General features: G+C 42.5%; 2 protein-coding genes across 3 annotated transcripts in view; one reads left to right on the forward strand and one right to left on the reverse strand.

Moving 5' to 3' along the window:
* The first annotated feature begins 9,722 nt into the window (after positions 1 to 9,722).
* nr2f6a (nuclear receptor subfamily 2, group F, member 6a) lies at positions 9,723 to 20,056 on the forward strand. Of its 2 annotated transcripts, none has more exons than XM_078263531.1 (6): positions 9,723 to 10,551; positions 10,862 to 11,677; positions 13,568 to 13,662; positions 15,204 to 15,541; positions 16,254 to 16,500; positions 17,561 to 20,056. In XM_078263531.1, the coding sequence occupies exons 2-6, from the start codon at positions 11,409 to 11,411 to the stop codon at positions 17,833 to 17,835; spliced, it is 1,224 nt and encodes a 407-aa protein (XP_078119657.1). In that variant the 5' UTR covers positions 9,723 to 10,551; positions 10,862 to 11,408; the 3' UTR covers positions 17,836 to 20,056. The 2 variants fall into 2 exon arrangements, with proteins under 2 accessions (XP_078119657.1, XP_078119659.1); XM_078263533.1 differs by having other exon boundaries at positions 15,207 to 15,541.
* Positions 20,057 to 20,489: 433 nt separating this feature from the next.
* The window catches only part of ocln1 (occludin1), a 29,627-nt gene continuing 26,214 nt past the window's right edge, over positions 20,490 to 23,902 (reverse strand). Inside the window, exons 14-16 of the mRNA XM_078264275.1 lie at positions 23,092 to 23,263; positions 22,330 to 22,371; positions 20,490 to 21,764 (exon numbers count right to left, since the gene is read on the reverse strand). Of these exons, the coding sequence (XP_078120401.1) occupies positions 21,663 to 21,764; positions 22,330 to 22,371; positions 23,092 to 23,263 (316 nt within the window). The 3' untranslated portion in view covers positions 20,490 to 21,662. The remainder of the gene's footprint in view (positions 21,765 to 22,329; positions 22,372 to 23,091; positions 23,264 to 23,902) is intronic.

The following is a 23,902-nucleotide window of genomic DNA, read 5'->3' on the forward strand; positions in this document are numbered from 1 at the left end:
GCTGTAAAAGAATTTCTAGTTTCAGACCATGGTTAACGAATGCTCAGCGAAGTCAATTCTATTTCTCAAAGAGATAGTTTGACATTTTGGGAAATACCCTTACTCACATACTTGCCAAGAGCTAGATGAGAAGATAGAGATAGTTAGCTTAGCTTAGCACAACAGCTAGCCTGGCTCTGTCCACAGGTAACAAAATCACCTCCACAGCTCACTAATTAACATGTTATGTCTTGTTCTTTGTACAAAAACAGAAGTGCAATTGCTGTGCATGGTCGAGATTACTTGTTACCTTGGCTGTGAGCCAAGCTAGCTATTTCCTAGCTAGCTTCATGAGTTTTCTATATCAGATATGACAGTGGTATTGCTCTTCTCGCCTAACTCTTGGCTCTCATAATTTATTAATCTGTATGAATACAGAGTTGTAAAAAATATGCTGTTTTTTCATGCTTCAAAAGAGACTATCAGTATACTCTGCAGAGTGTTGAACTACATTCTATTGGCACAAATAAGACACAGACTGGCTATGCCAGGCTGCCATACAGGGGATCAAGTCCTCATCAACAGCTTTTAAAGTTAGCCATCACACAGAGCACAGTCATTTTCTCAGTAATATTAAGACATCAAATGTGAGGGTCACGCATCAACAAACCAGACTGGGTGGAACTATGGAAGTTTGTTTATTTCTGATCTTTGAGTGTAAAGCGGGATTTATGGTTCTGCGGGAGCTCTACGCAGAGCTTACGCCGTAGCCTACGTACGTGGCCTGAGGTTTATACTTGTGCGCTGGTGTCTGCGTCGTTCTAGCGTATCTCTTTAAGAGAACAGCAGACCCGGTGTGTGTGGAGTGTGTGGTAGAGCGAGTGAGAGAGTGACGGTGATTAGCTTCGGAGCGAGTAGCGACTCTAGAGGCATAGTGGGAGAAACAAAGTGTCTCCCCTGTGCTTTCTGACCACGGTGGGAAAAGTTAACACTCTCCTTGATTTCATCTTGTTTATGGAGAAGGAGAACCAGGAAATGAGTCGGGGGGGGAAATGCAACGCTACCAAGCCACGGCCGAGCGGACCATTAACAGTTTTTGCAGTCTGCGACATGTAGTTTAATTTTGTTAGTATCTACATGTACCTACATACGTACCTACGCCGTGGATTTAACGCAGAAGCATAAATTGTACTTAAGTAAGTGAAGTTTTCGATATTGCACCACCAAGCTTTGATTGTGATGGCAAGATCAGCATTAGAGGATGGATACCTGAACCGAGCCCGTCGGCACCTGACGGTACCCAACGGGCCGGGCCGGGTTCGGACAGAGATTTAGAAATGATGTTCTGGTTCGGATCGGGCTCGGTCACATCAGCACGATAAGGCATTGAACATTTTAAATTGTTGTTGTTATGTAGGTGCATGCCTGTGTTAGTGCGCTTGTTGCCCCGTGTGCGCTGATGTGCTCATCTGTTGACATTTCCGAATGTCTTCCTACAAACGTACATGTGTCATTAGTAGGGCTGTCAAACCATTACGTTTTAGTTAATCGCGATTAATCACATATTTTATCACATGATTCAAAAAAAAAAAAAAAGTTTTTAAGTACATATTAACAATCGAAAGCAATTTTTACCAGTGTATCTTGATTGGGAATCAAATGAATGCAAAGAAAGTTACTTTATGAACTTGATTTTAAGATTTGTAATTATTTATTTACTGTAAACAAAAGAAAAATGTGTGAATCTGTCATTATTGCACAATTCCTCCAAGTACCTAACTAAAAAAGTAAAAATCCCTATCCTTACTAGAGTCAATATAGTGTTTAGTAACTCCTAAATAATGTTGATTACTCACTGACGTCCAGTGATCACCGGTTTGCAGCCCCATGCAGCTGTTCCAGTGTGGCTGCTTTCTCCGTGTCGTACAGGCTGTGTATCCGTGAAAACCGCTGTCCCCCTTGACAGTAATGAGACAGGTCAGAACATGCCAACCGTAGTACGTCTTTAAGACCCGAGTCCTCTACGATGCTGACAGGTCCGCAGTTAGTTGCCACCCATTTTGCAAGAGCTGTAGTAATTTTTTGGGATTTGGTTTCATCCACAGGTCGGCAAGTAGCACTCTCCAAAACAGTGCTTTGCCTGAGTGGGTAGCATCACGTTAACTGTACTACTATGCTTAGCTCCGTAAGTGGTAGCTCAAGCTTGACGTGCTTCGGTGATATTTTAATTCGGCTTTACACAATGTGCATATGGCTTTCGACTTGTCTACGAGCCGTTCGAGGGTTTGGAAAATAAAAAGCTCCATTCAGGATTTCATTGCTGCTGTCTTTCTCCATCATGCCTGCAGCCTGCAGCAGCAGGATGTGATACAAGGAAGTGGCAGCTTGATGATAAGTAACGGTGCTGCAAAGGGTCAAAATAGTAGCCTGTTAGGCACGACACAAAGCCGAGTGAAGTGTAAAATAAATTAATAAATGCCGGCATGCGATTAAAAAAAATTAATCGCATTGCGTCGGCCTTTAATCGAAAAAAAAGATTTTAACTGTGTCGGGCAAGGACATAAATGCGCACTCTAATCAGCATGCATGCCGGTATCTTTATCAAAGTGAATAAGTGATGAGTCACCCTCATTCATGAATCATACATCAATGATATCCTAATTTTACACGTTCCATGATGATGAGGATACAGAAAAATAGAAATGCATGGCAAAAATAACAGTCAATATTTTAGAGACCCCACAAAATGACCCAAACAATGTTTACAGGGGAGCTTATGTGTTATTAAGAAGAGCCAAGCAACCCCCTTGCTCCCCGACTATCCCTTGCATGGAAAATAATCACATTTCTCTTTTTTTTCCCTTTTTACTCCAGCACTTCTCACTCCATCTACACGCTGTATTGTATTACCCATACCCTGACAGAACAACAAGCTTCCTGATGATGATGCCTGGATGAGACTAGTAGAATCACACCATGAGGTATCCCTCCAGAGATGTTTGTCTAATTGGTAACTGGCTCTGAAGGATCTGGTTACCCATATCACAGCCGCGTGGCATATCAGATGGCTAGCCTGAAGAAAGAGGTCTCTGTTACTGATGAGAGATACAGAGGGGACAGAGTGGTAAATACCTCAGTTCACCAGACAGAACAGAGACAAATAAACAATATGGTGCTAAATAGCGGCATGGGCTTTTTGTCGTCTCCGCTCCAGCTCCTGAAGGGGCAACACCCCCGTCGGCCAAATTTAAATGATACTGGAGCGCTTCAGTGGGGTTAAAAAAACTAAATAATCAGACGCTCACTTATCATGACAATGCATGATGATATCAAAGCCAGAATTGTTCAAATGATTTTTTCTCAACGGGCACTATGATGTGCAGTCCTCTCAGATCATTTATTCAGGCTCAAATTCAATCTAAAAAAATGAAAGGCTGACTGTGACTAGTGGCTCCTGTGGTGATGTGATAAGAAAGACTCCAGGATTCACGTCAAAGAAATTCTCATTCATATTGTATTCATCTGCTCTTTTTTTCTTTTTAACCAATTTTTCCTGCTGAGCCAAGAGGCAGCTGGGGGCATTAATGGGTAAAATGAGGGGGATTTAGGGTCATAATGATGCGATGTACAGTGGCTTTCTGCATGCTTCCTCTCTGAAGAGGTGGCTGATGATAAATCCCTGTGAGCTAATCCCCCCTCTTCTCACCGTGTCTTCGGCCCAGCAGATGTTTTCCCTTTGACATGCACAAAAGGCCTGTGTTTTTGTTTCCAGGCTCGTCCATTCCTCAAAGGTCACAGGTCACTCTGGTCTCAGGGTGAAGCTGTCACTGCACGTCTAAACATTTGACAGCCATCAGAGCGTGCTGAAAAACGCAGTCGCCGCGAGAAGGCTGCCTCATGATTACTTTAAGTAAAGACCTACTTTCCATATGCTGATGCAGTTGAGAGAACACACTAACACCCTGAGATTGAATTACAGTGGTCGCTGGGGATGCCTCAGGGAAAGGCCGGGCCTAACTTTAGACACTTGACACATAGGGGGTGGGGGGTGTGGCGGGGTCGTGTTTGTTATGGGACGGTCCTCTGTAACAGACCTTAAAAGGTTAACTCAAATGGTTGAAATGTTAACTGAATCAATAGCTGAGGGATTCGTGTTTGGGCCTGTCCAGAAATACCAAAGGGTGGGGTTTAATGAGCCATCCTGTAATCCTAACTTTAACCCTTGTGTTGTCTTCCCGTCGACCATGCAACCGTTTGTTTTTCTCGGTCAAAATGTTTTCAACGTTCTTTTATAATACAATTTTTTTCAAATTGAATACAACTTGTGAAGAGCGTTGTAAGGGTGCCATCCACGTTATTTCTTTTGAAAATTTGGTTGAAAGAAACCCAAATTAGGAAGGTTAAAAGAAGTCTGACAATTTGAAGACAAACAAATCTAAGGATCAGTATGTATTTGACCGACAGGGCAACTGATACGATTTTTAAACATTATTGCACACAACTGAACAAAACTTTGTTATTAATGTGTTTCATGCCATAAAGATTCAGATTTGTTGAATAATCTAGAAAACCCAGAACCTACTTCAACTGAAACAAAACCAAAAATATATTTATATGATCAAAATTTTGTGGAAATTAGAAATGTAGACACATCTATTAAAAAAATTTTTAATAATAAATGTATCCGCGTGGATCAAACACTACATGCACATTTGCTAAAGTTGTAGGACTTGTGAAGAAAGACATTTTTTTTAAATGTATGGGCTAGCTCATTGGACTGTGTCATCATATGGGTCACAAAGGCCAAAAAGCCCTTTTAGACTGCAAGGTTATCCATTGAACTCAGTAAACCAGCTGCTTGACACCCATTTTCAGATTTGAAAAAGGAAAGTCAATTTATAGATTCACAGCAGCAGTTCACATGCCATGATCCCAATCAGGCATGCTCAAACTCAAAAAAAGTGTTTCAAATTACAGCCACGACTTCTTCATTCTTTTCCTCCCGTCAACAACAGGGAGACTTTTCACCCCAATAAAGCAAGACGCTGCCAGCTGAACAAAGACAAAGTCTGGACAATGACATTGTCTTCTAAAGGCCCTGACACACCAACCCGACGGCTAACCGTCGGCAGAAAAGGCAGTTGGACTGATCAGTCGGCTCCCCGAGGTCCAAAAAGTGCCTCGGAACACACCGAAGTGACGCCGACTTGAGCGTACGTTCTGCGCGTGCGCGAGACGTAATACAAAAATGAAAACCGGAAATGACGAACGCGTCACGTGGGTCTGGCTTCTCCAGATGACCGATAATGGCGGCTTGGTCGAAATACGAGCTCGTATTTTACGAAAATAATTCGCTGAAACGTGTTTCTGAAAACATTTGAAGCGAGAAATAGGCCATGCAGTTGCTGAATCTGTCTTCATTTCAGATCGACAAAGGTCAGCTTAAAGATTTTTGTCAGATTTTGAGAGGCGTTCGACACTCGCCCCGCTCGCCATTTCCGGGTTAGAAATCCACCAATCACATTGGTCATTGAGCCCGACTGCCCGCCCTCCGACCCAGCAAGTCAGGTCGGCCAAAATGAAGGCCGACGGCTACTCCGACGGACGACGGCACAGAACACACCAAACAGACTTGAGTCACCGACCTCGCCAGATTGTCCGACGGCTGATTATCGGGTTGTTGCGTCAGGGCCTTTAGTGCTCTGAAAACATCAGAGGGCCGATGCTGCTCCAGTTACAAGCGGTTGGCAACATTTTATTTTCAGAAGGTTTCATATGAACAATACCATCAAGGCAACATCATGAAGCTGAAGGGAGACAACCAAATAATTCAGACCTTCTGGCAGAGACATGGTGGTGGGTACAAATGTGTGATACTGCGGTAGAGTAGAATTGTTTATTTACACTCACTGCTGGCGGTGCGAGAAGACTCGACAGGTGTGTGCAACCCCGGAAAACCAGAAATAGAAGGGACTTCAAATGGCTGCAGTAAAAAAAAAAAAAAAAGCCAGCAGGGCAGTGAGAGGATTTAGATTTGGACACAACAAAAAGGTACGCCGTTTAGTGTTTCAAGTATGTCTTCATTCATGAATATGTCCTCATTGGTGTAAAATGACCTCTGCCAATGATCCGACTTATCCTCGTAAGCGAGGAATTTCTGATCTGTATTTACATTGGACGGGCAAGTCCAAGGAGACTTCCATGTCGTTCCGCCATTTTGAAAAACTATAAAATCGCTGAGAGGGACATAAAGCACTAGCCTAGCTGTCTAGCTAATCCACAACGCATTTTTGTTCAGAGCCGGCGTCACGTGACTGAAACCAGCTGAAACGGAGAAGGAGATCAGTGAGAGGCGCTTGTCAAATTTGAAAGCCTGCACTGCACTTCAGTTCATAATGGAGGATCAGTTATGCCGAGCCACAGGAGAAGGAATCCTCGTCGCCAAAAAAGCAAAAATTGGAAGACATGTTGTCATAGTTTCTTGGTACATAACGGCTACCGTAGTTGCAACACGCATTTGAACAAGCGAGGCGCTAGAGAGCACTAGTCGTTTGAATGCTGAATACAATTTCACCGCTAGATGGGAGAAATTCCTACACAGTGTACCTTTAAAAAAAAAACACGAGCAAGCCTTGCTTTGTCACTGGGTATAATGCAGTGCAAAATACACCTGTCAGGTCATGGGCATTTTGATTTTAGATGTGAAATACATAGATACACTTTAGGTTTTGGCTGTTCCACACAAAGCTGTTTGCTTTGACATCTATTAATTTGAGGGTACCGGTTATTTATTTAACATGAACACTACTGATGTGTGTGTCATCTGAGAATTTGATGGTAGTAAAATTATAAGTGGCAGGGTCAGCCACCATGCCAATTTCCACTAGTGGCCAAGTGTGGTACTGCAGCTATTACTGCACCGCGAACAGCACACAATGTACATTTTTACTTTCAGTACTAGTGTGATGTTTAGCCTGGTCGACTCTGGTACATTTCATTTGTACAGAGAGTCTGGCCACTCTCCATTGACAAGTGTTAACTTCCTTGAAGGCGGGTGCTCTGTTGAAGTTTAAAACTATTGGATCTGCCCAGAGCCGCTCTGGATCTGCCATAACCAATCTCTAACGTTTGGTCGTGACGTCGGCTTAGCATCGCTAGCGTTCGCCTTAGCCAACTAATTCACCACTAACGGAGCGAGCTGGAAAATCAAACCTTTCCCGAACCCCGTGGGGAGGAGGGCCACATCATCATGGCCACCAACACAACTCAGCAAAGATTGTTCTTGCTCAGGCTTTAACTTCTGGATATTCGGCAGTGTTGCCACAACGGACTGAATGGCTTCGCTCGCATCTTTCTCCGCCGCCATTACGAAACTACAACTCTCAAACTAGTGCACGACCTCAACGTCATCGTTCTCAGCCACTCCCTCTGTTCACTGATTGGACCGCCAACTATTTGGCCTGAGAAAACCCAAGAATATACCTCAAACCCAGACGGTGTACTGAAGGAAAATGGAAATTGAGCGGAAGTACGTAGGAGGGCGGAGCCAGGCTAGTGTGATTTGGGAAACCTGAAAGTTGCTATTAAGTTAGACTGCTTTACTGTCAAATGTTTGTGTGTGTGTAATACTGTATATCTGTGGGGTGGCAGAAGTTTTTTTTTTTGCAGTCTTGCATTTCTTCTGGATTCCTCGTTGGGTGGTGCAAACACATTCCTGACAGTCGGTTCAAAAGTCACATCACTCCTGCCCTGCCCCCCCCCGTGGTATCTCTCACACGCAGGTTGGGTTTAGGAAAAGAAGAACTGGAAAACATGACACGTGGGACACGATCCCCAGTCTCCTGGGTGAAAGTCCTGTGTTTTACCCATCCCCCACCCCGACCAACCTCCCTACGCGGATTTTCACCCTTTCATACTACTCGCTACGGCGTCAATACACACGCAATAGCAAGGTAATGTAAGTCAATGGAGGCCAAACGGCGTTGATAAACACGCTAAAAAGCGAGTATGCGTCTCGATAACACGCCAATAATGGCATACGAATTGGCGTGTCATACATAGGCCACTTCATGAGATCAGTCTGATCCAGGGGTTGAAATCCACAGGAGCAGAGTTGGGATAAGATCAGGCCAGCCTGCTGTTGCTGGGTAGCAAAAAAAAATAAAATAAAATAAACGTGACCGAAATAAAGGTCAATGTGGATGTTACCGCTAGTTTGATGGCGTTGCTTTTCACACAGCCATCAGTGACCAGTAAAACTAGGTAATGTGATTACATATGCATTAACACAGAAAAGTAACTCAAGAAGTAAGAGTGGAATTAACGCTGAGATGACATCTACTAATTAACAATAAACAAAAACACGTTACTCAAATTTACTATCTCTTATGTACAAAACCATGGATTAACAGCTCTGTGGATATCTCAATCACACACACACACACAAACCTTTACAAGCACCCTTTATTTGACAAGCCTAATCTTCCCCAACACAAGACGTGACAATAAGCAGGCACAGTGGCCTAATTAAAAGGGACTTTCATTCAAATTAACACACACTGTCTCTCACACACACAAAAACCCTCTGATGACCCATTAGCCACACAATGGGCAGGACACACACACACACACGGGGGGGGGGGGTAAAGCTGGGTTTAGATTTAGGAATGCCATAAAAGTGTTTGTTGTGGTGCAAGGCGGGGACAAAGAATGCCTGTAAACGCTCTCTAGATAAGACAACAAGTTGCCTATAGTGAATCTCTCAGGGGACTGACACTTTCATCTTGCCATATCTGCAACTGCAACCCCCACTTAAACCCCAACGAGCTGCACATTTACAAGCAGATTCGTCACTTATCTCTTTGAGCTCTTATCCGCGGCTGCTGTGCATCCTCTTCTTTATCTGCATTTGACCCTGGGCTTTTTAGCGTGCCAGGGGTGTGAAAGTCGGTTTGACCTCTCTGGGTAACTTCGAACACAAATCACTGTGTGCTCCACAAAGCGCTGAGAGACAGAGGTTCCTTGCGCAAATGAGCCATGACTAAAAAACGGTAACCTTTATTTCCAGCACAATAAGCCGTTCTTAAGCGGGCTGCTCACACGTAAGCGAGATCAAAGTGTGTTATTCGAGTGGGAATGATATATCCTCCCTTTGAGAAATAAAGCACACCTCTCTGTTGCTTCGCACAGCTTCTTTAATTGTGTACTGCAATGTTGAAACTTTCAACCCAACATTTAATTGCTTTTTAAAAGACAAAGGCCAGGCAGGGGCTTGGATTGCTTGCATTTGTTGCAGGGCTTCAGGGTAATCTGGTATTGTCGGGGTGTTTTTTGAAGCCATGGGGTCATGCTCTCTGCATCTCTGAGGAGAGAGATCCTCCACATCCTCCCTGTGTGTGTGTGTGTGTGTGTGTGTGTGTGTGTGTGTGTGTGTGTGTGTGTATGTGTTGCCCCAAACAGCCCACTCTCTTTGCTCTTTGACTCCATTGGCCATATAAGGCAGCCGGCACCATGGAAACCGCAGGGCTTGAATAGCAGTGTCAAATCCCTGGGAACACACACTCACACATATATACACAGGCTGCCCCCTCCCCCTCTGCACACATACTCACTCCCTCCCTCTCTCTCTCCCTCTCTCCCTCTCTCTCTCCCCCCCTTGCTTTGCTTGATCTCTCTCTCTCTCTCTCAAACACACACAAATAGGTTGGATGAAAACAGACAAGGGGAAAGAGGGGCGAGGAGGGTAAAAAAAAAAGAAAAAAAAAGAAGAAAAAAAAAGAGAGCCAACGCTGAGAAATCCAGCCTGTCTCCGTCTGTGACCATTTTCTTCAATCATAATTTGATTTGTGGACTCTGAAGCCTGAGAGAGAGAGAAAGAGGGGGGGGGGGGAAGAGCAGCACCCGTCCCTTCCACCCCCACTTCGCCTGAGCCATAGGAAAAGGCTTTAGACAGACACACACGGACGAAAAGCAGCACACAGGGCTAGGCCACAAGTCATTAGTTCTTGGTGGGCAAGCACTGACAAAAGGCTGGAGGAGAGAAGACCGCATGAGTGCCTGGAGAGCGACCATAGGAACTATGGAGGGCTGAGCACACGGATGCTCTCCTGCTTTCTTGATTTTTTTTTTTTTGGTTTCGTTTCGGGAAGGAAGCAGCACGCAGGATATCGTCACAACCGAGCACTCGTGCTACAACAAACAGGGAAGAGAGAGAGAGAGATCACTTCCTCGTGTTGAGGATCTACTCGCGTTTGTGTATTTTGGAGGGGACCGCAGGCGGCCCGCGTCGCCTCGTCTGCTGCCTCTGCAGCCTGGCGGTGCCTCAAAGAAAGAAGCCCCCACAGCCACATAAAAGTGATGCTGCTGTTGTGTGGACGTCAACTTGTTTCGGCACGATGTGGAATGTCTTCATTGTGGGTCAAAATGCTGCAGCAGCCACTGAGAGGATTACAGCAGAATAGGAGAGCTGTGTCTGCACTCTCAGCCTCGCTGGATGGAAGGAAGGTCTAGAGCTAGAAAAAGGATTTATTTTCCAGCGAGGGAAGCCATAGACACAGCACATTTAACACTGAGGTAAGCTTGACATCATTTCTAGGAGGTAAATCTTTTTGACAGCTGCCTTATATGAAGGAGAACTAGTGTCGAGCAAAGACAAATTCAGTGTAAGGGGTGCTTTAAGAGGGGTGGTCATAGCCTCTCCAGGCATGTGCTAAGGCGAGCTACACCGAGGGTCCTTTTTCAGCCATTACTGTTGCTACAGAGACAGTGCTGGGAGAGTGGAGCTGTGTGGTAGAGATTTTTTTGCTTGCTAATCTTTTCTGCCATTGCTCTCTTTTAGGAGAATGTGCACTGTATGTTTGACTCATTGTGTTTCCTGTGAAAGGTTCCCTGGCTAAAACGTGAAGCGCAGGCTCCCCTTTATCCATCTCAGGAATCGGTCTAAATAAAAACAGGACACAAAAAAAAAGAAAAGAAAACAACAACACAAGGAGGCTACGAGTTGGAGAAGAGAAGAAAGGGGGGGGAATTGAAATCCACAGGCATGCAAAACTAAAAAGTTGCCACTGAGACTGTTTCCAGGTCATAGTGGAGTGGGAGGAGACTGAACTGCTCTTGTTTTTTTCTGCACAAACACCCTCCTCCTCGATGCTGTAGCCTATTTTTCGTTCTCATTGACATCTGCTTGTTTAGCCTGAGGACTTTTTATTTTCTCAGTTGTGCTATTACATGCTCTAAAATCATCCAAGGGTCATTTTTAAACACATGAGAGCACAGGCAAGCAGAAACTACTAATTCTCTCCAGGCGAGGGAGAAACTATAGACTTTATTTTTTTTTATATAAATATATATATATTTATGTTACCTTGACAGCAGCCAGACATCTTGGCTGCCTGTCCCGTTTTCTTCTGCCGTGGTTCGGTAACCAAGCGATGGCCATGGTGAGTGGGGGCTGGGGAGATCCCAATGGGGGCACCAACGGGCTGGGGGACAAGAACTACCTGAGGGGGGAGGAGGAAGACGGCTCTCCCCAGGCGGGAGGCAGCGACATGGAGGCCGGAGACGATGACAAGTCGTGCGTGGTGGACTGCGTGGTGTGCGGGGACAAGTCCAGCGGGAAACATTACGGCGTGTTCACGTGCGAGGGCTGCAAGAGCTTCTTCAAGAGGAGCGTCAGACGCAACCTCAGCTACACTTGCAGGTGAGCGGGGCATTATGGGTAATTGTTTTTTAGTCTGAAAGTCTAAAAATCCTGCTGAAAACTGAACATGTATAATGTTACTTCGTTTATTGCGACACATTGTTATATATATATATATATATATATATATATATATATATATATATATATATATATAATATGCTATATGCGTAAAATGCGTTGCTGTTTCCATAAGACACAAATATAGCTGCTGTAGTTCTAACGTAGTTCTAAGAAAGTAGTTGAGTTTCGTGTCAGTGCTATTGCACTTTTTCCACACGATTTATTTCTGCCATTTTTTCGTTTTCGTTTCTATCTGAAAGTTATTTTTCAAACAAAATGTTCCTGAATTTAACTTTGCTGCTGTTACACAACGCAACGTGTCTTTGTGTGGGGGGGAAATCATACGGGAACCACACGCATAACATTTAAACTACAATAAAGGCGTCTCTATTATAGAGCTGAAACAACGAACCGATTAGTCGATTAAAAACAATTCATAGGCTATTTATAACTATTTTGATAATCACTTGACTATTTTTTTCTAGGTGAAATGAAGTATGCATACACATAAAGGTGTCTATAATAGGCTATATCCAACATCCAAAAAGGTAAACAAACACTGTTGTATGACTCTATTTACTGTTAATGACTCACCACATACAGGTTTAGTTCCCGTAACTGTGATGAGTGTAGAACTGCAGCTAACAATTATTTTCATTAGGCCTATTCATTTAATTATTTCTACAGTTAATTGATTGTTTAAGCCTTTACAATTTCTCAGAGCCCATGGTGATGCCTTCGCATTGCTTGTTGTGTCTGACCAAAGTCCAAAATGTAATCATGTTCAATTTAAAAATCTAAATTAAATGAAAAGCAGCAAGTCATCGCATTTGGGACAATGCAACGCAGTGAATGGAACGTTTTGCTAAAAATAAGGACTGAAACAATGAACTGATTCTCAAAAATGTTCTGTCGATGCATTCATTGATTAATCGACTAACCTTTTCAGCTCTAAAAGAGTATGTTGTACAGTACACATAAGAACAGTGGAGAGATGAGAAGTAACAATGAATGATACAATCATCTGCTTCCCAAGCATGCTAACGTTGCCTGTAGCCTTATGGTAAATCTGATGCAATATTAATGTTCAGGAGCACTTTAAATCATGCCGGAGATACTTATATAATCAACAGATCAGCTTTTTACATCCTTTCAAATGGTTTGCATAGACTTTGGATCACTGAGCACTGAAGTAGGATTGGCTACACATTTGTCATTAGGTTTGGATAGGTTTGTTTTCTGCGTGAAAACTAGGGCTGCACAATATATCTTTTTTTTTTTTTATTGTCATTGCAATATTAACTGGTGCATTACACATATTGCGAAAGACACAAGAGATTTTTTTATCAGTAGAAAACTGGACTTTAAAATGTAATTGTTATTCTTTGCTCAGTGGTGCCTTTTATATTCAATTCAATGTTCAACTAAATCCTGTTCACTAAAAGAATGTTGGAAATTATTTCCTTTCATTTGTTTTAAATACAAAAAGCAACTGTTGTATTTTAGCAGAATACTGAAAGCAGCAGAAATGCTGAACTGAGTACATTTCAATCTCTGTTGATTTATCGCAAGTAATATTATCGGGATATTCAACAACGTTATTGCATATCGCACATTTTTCTCATATTTTGCAGCGCTAGTGAAAACCGAAGTAAAATCAGAAACCCACTTGTTGAGGTGAAAGCAGATCACACAGTCCGACACCTGCACTGAATCAGACTGTTACTGCACTGGTGCAAAATGGTTCATTTCAGTTGCTAAAACTCAAAAGAAGGTTGGTAATAATCAATCACCTATAATCCCATCATCATGTGTTTATGTTCTCAGGTCAAACAGAGAGTGCCAGATTGACCAGCACCACAGGAACCAGTGCCAGTACTGTCGACTGAAGAAGTGTTTCCGTGTTGGCATGCGCAAAGAAGGTATCTGTCCACCCTGACCCATAAATCTGTCATCCATTTTGATACCTTGGAAAGGTTCGGAGACACTGTGGGACGCACTGTCATTGTACATGTGCAATATTGCAAATACCGCAACTGAATTGGTATTAAAAAAATGAAAAAAAATGATATTTCCTTCAGTGAAGAGCCTCAGAGAGTTGTCCCATTACTTCAATAAGCTGCTCTTAGGACATAAAATCACAAAATCAATCCTAGTTAAATTAGCCTTTGTCATTATCTCGCCGTTTCTGCTCCATGAGTTCCATGGTGCAGAGAACGGCCCTATCATGGCTAGGCAAGCCATGCGTGTCAGCTCAATGCCATGTATTAAGTGGCTTAATCTAGTGCTTGTGTAAGAGTGACTGAGAGGGATACAGTGCTAAGACACCTGCGCCCCAGAGCCTTAAGCCTCCGGTTGAAGCTGCAGAAACCCTCTGCATGGTAGCTTGATCAGGCAGAATCCAATATGGGATTTCACCTTAAGTGTCGGAGCCTATAGCGGAGCATCATTCAACGTCATGCCGACAGATCCAAAGAAACAAATCCCTGTAGTTTAGACGTAGAGTAGTCGGGGCTGCACTGTACAAATATATTTTTTCTCAATATCAACTGGCGCAATAAATGCATCGCTGCTTTTTTTAATCCGTTAACGGAACGTTATTGCGTATGTTCCTCATATCGTGCAGCCCTACTCTGAGTTGTTTTTCCCTTCATAATCACAGATGGTAAAACATGCTAATGAGACACATTATGGTTCCCTGCAGAGACATTGCCTCTGCTTGACCACCTCCGCAGAGAGGTCAGAGGTCAGGGTCAGCTACGAAGCAGCATTCCTGGGGATGGAGTGGACTCAGTGTCTTGCTCAAGGACACGTCATCAGAACAGATGCTTACCACATGAATTAATATCCCCAAATGAACGTGTATCTCTGTTCAGTAGTCTGCCCTGCTGTCTCGGTTTTGGCAGTAATGCTGTCTGTCACGGCTACGGTGCTTTCTCTACACTAAGTGATGTTCTTTTCTCAAAGGGTGATTTGGAGTGCAGAATAAATCTGTGTGTGTGTGAGTGAAGATTGGGGTACAGTAAGGTTACGGCAACAGTATGTTGTAATTCCCTTCCAGAATGAATATTTAAAATTTTTAATGGAGAGTAAACAACTCTTTTCTCTCAGAGGCTTTGTTTTAGTTCCATAGATAACCTTCATCTAGCCTGAAGAGCACAAGCACAAGAATATTTTCTCCTCACTTACACGCTGTTCTTGAGGAATCAGTCTGGGCTTGATTGTGCCTCCTTTAATCTTGGGGAATAGTTTCCTAATTGTGCCAAGCCGGTCTGCTGATAATCTGACATACAACGCTGGCTGTACTCAGTTTTAAGTTTTTTTTTTTTCTCTCCGTTTTCTTCACCAAATCCCTTCCTAAACCTCCCCCTTCACCTATTTCTCCTCTCTTTATCTGCTCCTCTCCTCTCCTCTCCTCTCCTCTCCTCTCCTCTCCCCCCCCTGTACCCCAACCAAACTACAGCAGTTCAACGCGGTCGTATCCCCCCTCAGCCGAGCCTCAGCCCCTCTATAACGCCCATAGGTGGCGCGAGCGGCCTCGGAGGCGGCGACTTCTATAACAACAACAACAACAACGGGGGAAGTAGCGGAGGTCAGCCGGTGTCCGAGCTGATTTCACAGCTGCTGCGAGCCGAACCGTACCCCAGCAGTCGGTTTGGACACCAGTACAACCAACAGGCGGGCCCCGATAACGCCATGGGGATCGATAACATCTGTGAACTGGCTGCCAGGCTACTCTTCAGCACCGTGGAGTGGGCCAGAAGCATCCCCTATTTCCCTGAGCTGCCTGTGTCAGACCAGGTTAGCAGATTAGATTTGATGTGTTTGGATGCATAATTTGCAGTTATTCCCTTGTTATCAGATGGAATTCTTGGAAATGTAGGAGAGTTACAGGCAGTGATGGAATGTAGCTAAGTACATTCACTCAAGTACTGTACATAAGTACAAATTTGAGTTACTTGAGTCTTTTCTTTTCATGCCACTTTCTACTTCTACTCCGCTACATTTCAGAGAGAAATATTGTACTTTTCACTCCACTACATTCATAGCTTTAGTTACTAGTTACTTCACAAATTGAGATGTTTGCACAGAAAACACATGTAGTTTATAAAATACGATGTTTTATTATAAATGAAACTACCCAACAACATAATAGCCTACAAGTCCAGCTGAAATGATTAGACCATTAAACACACAAATGTTTGGATCGTTTGGAGTTTTCTGCATTAAGTACTTTTACTTTTAATGCTTTAAAGTATATTTTCCTGATGATACTTACATACTTTTACTTAAGTATCATTTTCAATGCAGGACTTTTACTCGTAACGGAGTGTTTTTACAGTGTGGTAGTAGTACTTTTACTTACGTAAAGGATCTAAATACTTCTTCCACCGCTGGAAACAGGATAGGTTGCCTACATCAAAACATAAATATACAATGAATACAGTGAACATTAAAAATGGATGGTGACAGTTAAGGTCAATCGGATTAACACGCTCAACAAAATCCGCAGGTGGCCCTGCTGAGGCTGAGCTGGAGCGAGTTGTTCATCCTCAACGCGGCGCAGTCGGCCCTGCCGCTCCACATGGCTCCCCTGTTGGCCGCGGCCGGCTTCCACTCCTCGCCCATGTCTGCGGAGCGCGTGGTGTCCTTCATGGACCAGGTGAGGGTGTTTCAGGACCAGGTGGACAAGCTGACCCGGCTGCAGGTGGACTCGGCTGAGTACAGCTGTCTCAAGGCCATCGCGCTGTTCTCACCAGGTGATTGTTACTGCTCTTCTGTTTTATCTGCTGTTATTGTAACACAATGTTCTGCAGAACCACCGAATCGCTGGGGCACCCCAGCCATTAAGTGTTGCCCGTAAAGTTGTTGGACTTGAGAGAGACAGATTAAAATGAGTGCTGCAGTAGCTCAGGTATTCTGACTTTTACTCTCTAGCATCTTCCAAAACACTGGATCGTACATTTCCCATAATGCAACTTAATAACGTCTTTCATCAGACCCTCTCTGCCTGGTAAACACAAGCTTTCGTTTAGAAATCTGTAGTCTCCAAGCCTAAACTGAGATAATGTCATCAGGGTTACTTTTTTCAGACTTAACAAAGCTTCTGTAGAGCCACAGAAGACACTAAACAACTGTTTCCACTTGCTGAGGAGGACTAAGCACGACTAGGAAACTGATCTTCATGTGCACAATAGTTGGGGTGCCCCTCTAATAGATAACCATGAATAGGAATTGAACACACACAAAATAAGAGTCTGGAAGCACATCACAGGCCCACAGCAGTAAAACTGTAGCTCTTAAGATTGAAAGCTTCACCATTTGTAAAGTGTCTGGAGAACTGCAGGTACACTTGCAACCCTAATCTGGGAATTCACCGACTATGGCACCATCTCCTGGCTTATTCATGAAAATGCAATGATGCACTATGTGCTGTATAATTTAGTGCTGTCACTGATCATTATGCAGCACCGTGCATTTTAAGACTTTTTTTTAAAAAAGTGGCTTCCTTTAACAAATTGCTTAGTGGGTATGCCTTATTCAAAAGCATTCAAATCTTTTTAAAACTAAATGACCCCATCCTGCTGTTTCTTTAAAGCTATGATCAGGGTTTATAGGTTTTAAATGTGTTCTTTTTATAGTGTAGACATGCTGAGGCAAGGTATTTGTGTATTTTGTGTTCCCCTTAGGGGCATTTTATCCCATTATCTGCTGGGATTTCAACCTTCCTCTCGGCTCATCACGACTCTTTATGTAACCAGCCCACACTATTAAGTAACTACCTCCTCCTTCCTCCCTCCCTCCCTCCCTCCCTCTCAGACGCCTGTGGTCTAACAGACCCAGTCCATGTGGAGTCTCTGCAGGAGAAGGCTCAGGTGGCTCTGACAGAGTACGAGAGGATGCAGTACCCGAGTCAGCCTCAGCGCTTCGGGCGCCTGCTCCTGCGCCTCCCCGCCCTGCGCGCCGTTCCCGCCAGCCTCATCTCGCAGCTCTTTTTCATGCGCCTGGTAGGAAAGACACCCATCGAGACGCTGATCCGTGACATGCAGCTCTCCGGAAGCTCCATCAGCTGGCCGTATGTCCCGGGACAGTAGCCCCTTTAGGGACGAGGTCTCCGTTTGGGATTTGTGACGACAAGGACCCACAGGAAACCTCCTGACTCATCACTATCCATCTGTGTGGTTGTCAAACTGCAGTGCCAGCTGGCCGTCATATGTACTGTACTGTAAGCGCTCTATTTCCCCTCATGAAACGAGCTCTGTGTCTCCACACGGGCCTCCAGTGGAGAGACGAGCCAGCGCCAGGCTGGATCTGTCTTGTTGCCAACCCAGTCGTTCTGGTGCCAGGTCGCAGGCCAGAGACCAGCTTTTCATGCTGGGCTCCGATATGGCCACCACAGCCAGTCATGTCACCACCCACATGCCCTAGTGACTAAAGACGCTGCAGTTTCATGTAGAGGGCAGCAGCACCCTGCTACAAATACATCCAGAGGACAAAACTGTCCCACGGCTGAAAGTCAGCAGAACAATTTTCCCCCACACTGGGTTCATTTTCCATGGCTCACCATTTGTGATACAGTGACCTTTTTATCCACACAACTGATAACATTACAATACGGTATCATGATGAGAAATGACCGAATGGAACAGCGGTGAACTCAATATAAGAGAAAGTAAAGGCCTCGTTGTTGAAGAGAAACTTTTGAATTCACCGCTCTCTCAGCTCGACGCTGAGGACGAAGCCAACAAGCTGATCAAATGGAAAAGAGAGAAAATAAAACCAAGGGAAAAAAAAAATCACCAAAGTCTAACATATCATCCTCAGAGATGGTTTCTAAATAGAATAATTAGTACACAAAGCAGAGAGAAAGAGATGAACGGACTCTTGTGACTGCCTGACCATCAAAGTGAACGATGCATTTACATTCATTCACTACACTGTTGCTGTAGTTGAAGATTTTTCACAGAAAAAAAAGCCACAGTTACATGAGTGGACTAATACCTCGCGAGACATCAGAATGCTTCAGTCTGATATTTCCAAAACACAAACCTCTGTAAATGTTGTTCACCAGAAACCGCCTTCTTTTTTGACAATTGCCTTGTTATTCATTATAAATTTGGGACACGTATGAAATGGGCATCGCAAACATTCGTCTTGTATCTTTTTAAAAAGGATCTCCAAAGTGATTTTCACTTGTGTTTCGGATATGAGTTTTAACTGACTGAATAAGGTGAATTCAGCTATTAGACATTTTTGGATCAAGCTTTTTTTAATTATTATTATTATTATTATTATGAAACGGCAGGCTGACATTAACTTGGGTTCTCGTAAAACAAACGACTCAAGATTCAAGAATTAGTCATAGTTGGTGGTGAGAGAATTTATAACCAACACTACTAATTAAATACCAGTTTACGTCGATCAATGCTGTTTCTGGGGTTAATTGAAATGTATATATTGAGGCCAACTTTGTCTTTTTGCATGTTCAAATGTTGTTTTGGATCTCTGCTAAGTGGAGACTGTTTAATTCTTTTACGTTATGTAATTCAAGGTTCATTTAAACATTAAAGTATTGCTTTCACTGTTAGCTCCTAGATGTTTTTTTTTCTATATGTATTTACATGAAAATACCTCTGTCATCTGTTTAAATGTCAAAACAGCAAGCTTATCTTCATGCCATTACAGCTGATATGACATAGAGATGCTCTTGAGTCAGTCTCTACTGTTGTGGATGACGTGAGACGATACTGTAAAGGATGGAAATCCGGTGGGGGAAAAAAAACTGCACTTGGGAGGACGTTCGATGCCAAAACATCTAGCTAAAAGTTAAAAGAAGACGGGCCCTGATTCGCTGGTCCACCAGGATTTACCTCGCAGTGGTATTTCAAAAGGGCGAGTTTACAAGATCACAAGTAAAATATTTGAAAGAAAAGAACAAGGTTAACCCTAAATGCTGAAGTCGGTTGTATTTAGTTTTCAAACACAAAAGTAGAAGGATGTAACTCTGCTTCTTGATCTAGCGCAGGGCCTTTTTGAAAGTTGTTTGGCTATTCTTCTTTTAGGCAACAGCTCACACGACCACATCATCGAAAAAAAAACAACAAAAAAAAAAACATAAATATGATATTAATGTTTTCTTATCTTTGTGTTACTGAGTTCTTACGTTTTTAAAATGTCACGTGTATGGCAACATTATTAAAAGAATCAAAAGTTGACAGTGTGTCTTTTGTTATGTTTTGTGTTTTTTCAAACTACTTGAAAAAGTGTTGTAATTACATCTGTATGAAGAATGCCAAATAAACACTGCAACATGTACCCTAAACGTATAAGTGTATTAATGAAAGTGAATTCATATGCCAAAAACTGAGGTGTCTGAACTGCTGATTTATTTAAAGGTCCCATATTGTAAAAAGTGGCATGTCATGTCTTTTTTGATTATAAAGCAATATTTCAAGACTGTGAACGTATCAAAGCACTCAATCGCACAGAGAAATACACACAGCCCGTATTCAGAAACGGTGCCTTTAAACGAGCCGTGCAGTTATGATGTCACAACTATACTATATAAAAAGGGTTGGGTATTGTTTTTTTGCTTTTAAAACGGTGCCAGAACCAATACTTTAAAAAAGAAAAAAGGAAGAGCACAAGACAACAGTCGGTGACATTAAGGAACGGCTTGTTTATTGCTTTTTAATGACTTATTAAAAATGTACTAACAATAACTTATTTCACCAGTAAATTGCTGTTGAACGACAAAACCAACCACTAGATGGGAAAAGGGTATTTTACAATAACTTTGAATGCACCATGAGGCTTACCAGTTTCAAGTAAACGCACCGTCTGTGTTGTCTTTCCGACAACGGCAGCTGCAGACTGTTGTACGTCCTGCTGTTGGAATCCTCTACAGTGAAATACAGACACATGTTAGACCTTTTAGCTGTCAGCATTTTAACCGTGTTTAATCCAGCTACTAGCTAACGGTAGGCTAATGTTACCTGCTGTCAAGTGTAGGGTTAACTTGTTAGCGTCGTGTGCAGTGATGCTTCTGTTGTCTCTAACGTCTGTTTCAGAGCATCAGAGGGCAGCGCAGGCATTTAAGTGACACCGAAATGAGAGATACCGGTCGTTTAGGCATCTGTGCCATAGTAGCACCGGGTTTAGGTACCCAACCCCAACTATATCTAGGTAGAAAGTGCCGCTAAAGTGCTGTTACAGTCATTCCCTGGCTGCAATGACGGTGCAGAGACGCAAAGAGCGCAGATGCAGAAGACAGGAAAACGCTGACCAATCAGAGAAGACTGGGCTTTCTTTTGACAGGTGCTAAAACTGATCATTTCAGACAGAGGGTGAAAACAGGTATACAGACACTATGAGAAAAATAATGTTTCTTGAACATTAAAGCATGTTCTAATAGAAAACCAAAATACAAGTATGAACCTGATAAATATATTTTTTTCTCCCATTTCTGTTGCTATATCTTAAGTCATGACATTCTTTCTGTATAAAAGCTGGCATTCATTAATTCCCATACTACAACATTCTGGAACAATTAAGCAGTATTAAATTCAAATTGCCACTGAAAGTAAAATCCAACACAAGGTACAACAAAATAAAATTTTAACAGTGCCATGTTGTTACAGCAAAGCAGAGAAAAGTCTACCAGTAACTCTGTTCTGCTAGTAATCCACTCTCACAGCTGCAAAATCAATACAGAAGTTGTAAACATTCGGGTCAAAAACATTCAAGGTTCAGTGACTGAGGCCAGCATGAGGGTCATGTTGTGCTGAACCGTTACTATTCAAACAGCAAAGCAGTAAAACTGGAGAGAAAATGGAGGATCAATCCTTGTTTCTTTAGCCAGGTCACACATCTGTCAGTGTTCATCATCAGCCGTTTGGATAGATTATTAAGACACACTATACTAACAAAGACCTTGGTCAAAGATTTTCACCAGACGTTTGATGTGGAAAAGTTTTTCCCGAAGTTCTTTGCACTGCTTCTTCTTTGCTTGATAGTCTGACATCTAGAAGAAAGAGAAATGTAAGTAAGCGGATATTAAACAATCCAAATTATTAGTAGTAGCAATACCAGTAGAAGAATAGTTTGATGTTTTGAGAAATTCGCCCATTCACTGTTTTTGTAGAAAGTTAGATGAGAAGATTGATACCGCTGATATGTTAAATATGAAGCTACAGCCAGGAGATGGTTAGCTTAGCTTAGCATAAAGGCTGGAAACAGCTAGCCTGCCCAGTTTTATGGGTTTTATGTGCTAAACTAGACTACTTACTTTCAGTTGCAATTTAAATTTGGCAACTTGGTAACTGGGTAATAGCTGAGACTAAAGGAAGTCACTGCACCCGGCCAAGAAATGTTCCTTTTGGACGGAGCCAGGCTAGCTGTTTCTCCCTGCTTCCAGTCTTTATGCTAAGCTAAGACAGCTGATGGCTGTAGCTTCCATATTAACTCTACAAACATGAGAGTGGTAATAATCTCATCTAACTCTCGGCAAGAAAGGGAAATAAGCATATTCCCCAAAAGGCTATTCCTTTAATTTCACATTATGAGACCACTGATCTAATTTCACTCACCCTTTTCAGGTCTTTGAGTCGGTTATACTCGTCTGCCACACCCTGAAAATGAATACAAATCCTCTCACTGAATTGTACTGACTTTTCACATAGTTTCTGCAGGTTTCACCGAGTCAAATTTGAGACTTTTAAAGACCTTTTTCAGATAATTATGAATTAAATTTAAGACCTTTATCACAACATCAACTGAGCCCTAAATTTAGTATATTTCAAGCCAAGTATCGCTAAACTTGCACTTCCCCAAAGCTGAAGAATAGAATCGGTTTTATGTCTGTGGTACAATCCGAAAGAGACTCGCACCAATAACACGAAAGCTGATTGGCTGCAGTATAAGTTGCATGTTGGTCTCATTTGTAGTCGTAATACAGCAAAATTATATTTGGACTAGTGAAAGAATGAACTACAACACCACGGAATAAATAAAAAAAAGCATAAGAGGTAGAGTTACATGGACGTAGGAAAATAAAGACCCGTTTCAAATTATTTAAGACCTAGAACACAATACTTCAGCAAATTTAAGACTTTTTATAGCCTAACATTTTTATTTTGAAATTTTAGACTTTTTAAGGCCCTGTGGTTTCAAGACAATTCTGAAATTGTATCTGGCTTGGTGCGACTTCAGTGCTTTGTGTTTCTATGGCAGTCCAACGGACTCACACTGAGGATGATCTAAGCTCTTATAATTAAAAGGCACAGCTATGACTCCTGGCAGTCGGTCCTGGATTTTTCCACTCTGCACTCCTCCCTCCTGTTTTTCTCTACCTGGTACTTAATGGAGCCCTGGTCCAACATGTCCAGTTCTCGGCTCAGCTTGTGCATCTGGTCACTGATGTCATCCATTTCGGCACAGAGGCTCTTATAGCGGGCCAGATCCAAGTCAAACTCCTTCTTGTACTGGCGGCGCTGCTCGTCTGAAATTATCTCTGGGTACAGCCTCGAGTGGGAGATTAACATGAAGACATGAAATGATTATTACATTCAAACTATTATTGAGGCAGAGGCAAAAAGAGAAGGGAATGAGCATTGTTTTACTTGTTTTCCTACTACTGTTACGTTAAAAATAATTGAAAGCGTTGGCCAAATTGCCTTGAAGACAGTAGTGATGCTGGCCAGTATTTGTAGTATTACAGCATTTTCTTCTAAAAAATAACATTAATACTTTTTCAGGACATGGCACATTCTTTCCATTAATACTGTGATTAATTAGAAAAAGAATGGTCCTAAATACTTTAATTTGGATTCAACTAAGAGGTTTTTAAAACTGACACTGAGTTTGTCTCGCTTCATGCTGCTGATAGCCAGCATTTAAGATGATATTCAGCATCTTTAAACTCAGCCTTTTCCTGCCTTGTACTACAAAACAATATAAAAATAATATTCTGTTATTTTACAGGGAGGATCTGAATGAGCTTTTAGACGGTACAGCCCTTCAGTGAAACTCATTGAAATAAAGGTCTTTCAGTTGGATTACAGTCACTAAACTTAAGTATCATAGTCGCCCCAATTTTTAGCTGTGACACTATGATACTTTTTTAAAATCACAAAAATGGCTTCTACAATTTTAGTTTGTATT

The sequence above is a fragment of the Sander vitreus genome, chromosome 12 (genome assembly GCF_031162955.1).
Source record: "Sander vitreus isolate 19-12246 chromosome 12, sanVit1, whole genome shotgun sequence".
Taxonomy (NCBI): Eukaryota; Metazoa; Chordata; class Actinopteri; order Perciformes; family Percidae; genus Sander; species Sander vitreus.

Bases quoted from the DNA above. Each gene is read 5' to 3' on its own strand.
- nr2f6a (XM_078263531.1), top strand. From the start codon at position 11,409: ATGGCCATGGTGAGTGGGGGCTGGGGAGATCCCAATGGGGGCACCAAC. The intron at 13,663-15,203 runs GTATCTGTCCAC...ACCAAACTACAG, and splicing joins TGTTGGCATGCGCAAAGAAG to CAGTTCAACGCGGTCGTATC. The intron at 15,542-16,253 runs GTTAGCAGATTA...CAAAATCCGCAG, and splicing joins AGCTGCCTGTGTCAGACCAG to GTGGCCCTGCTGAGGCTGAG.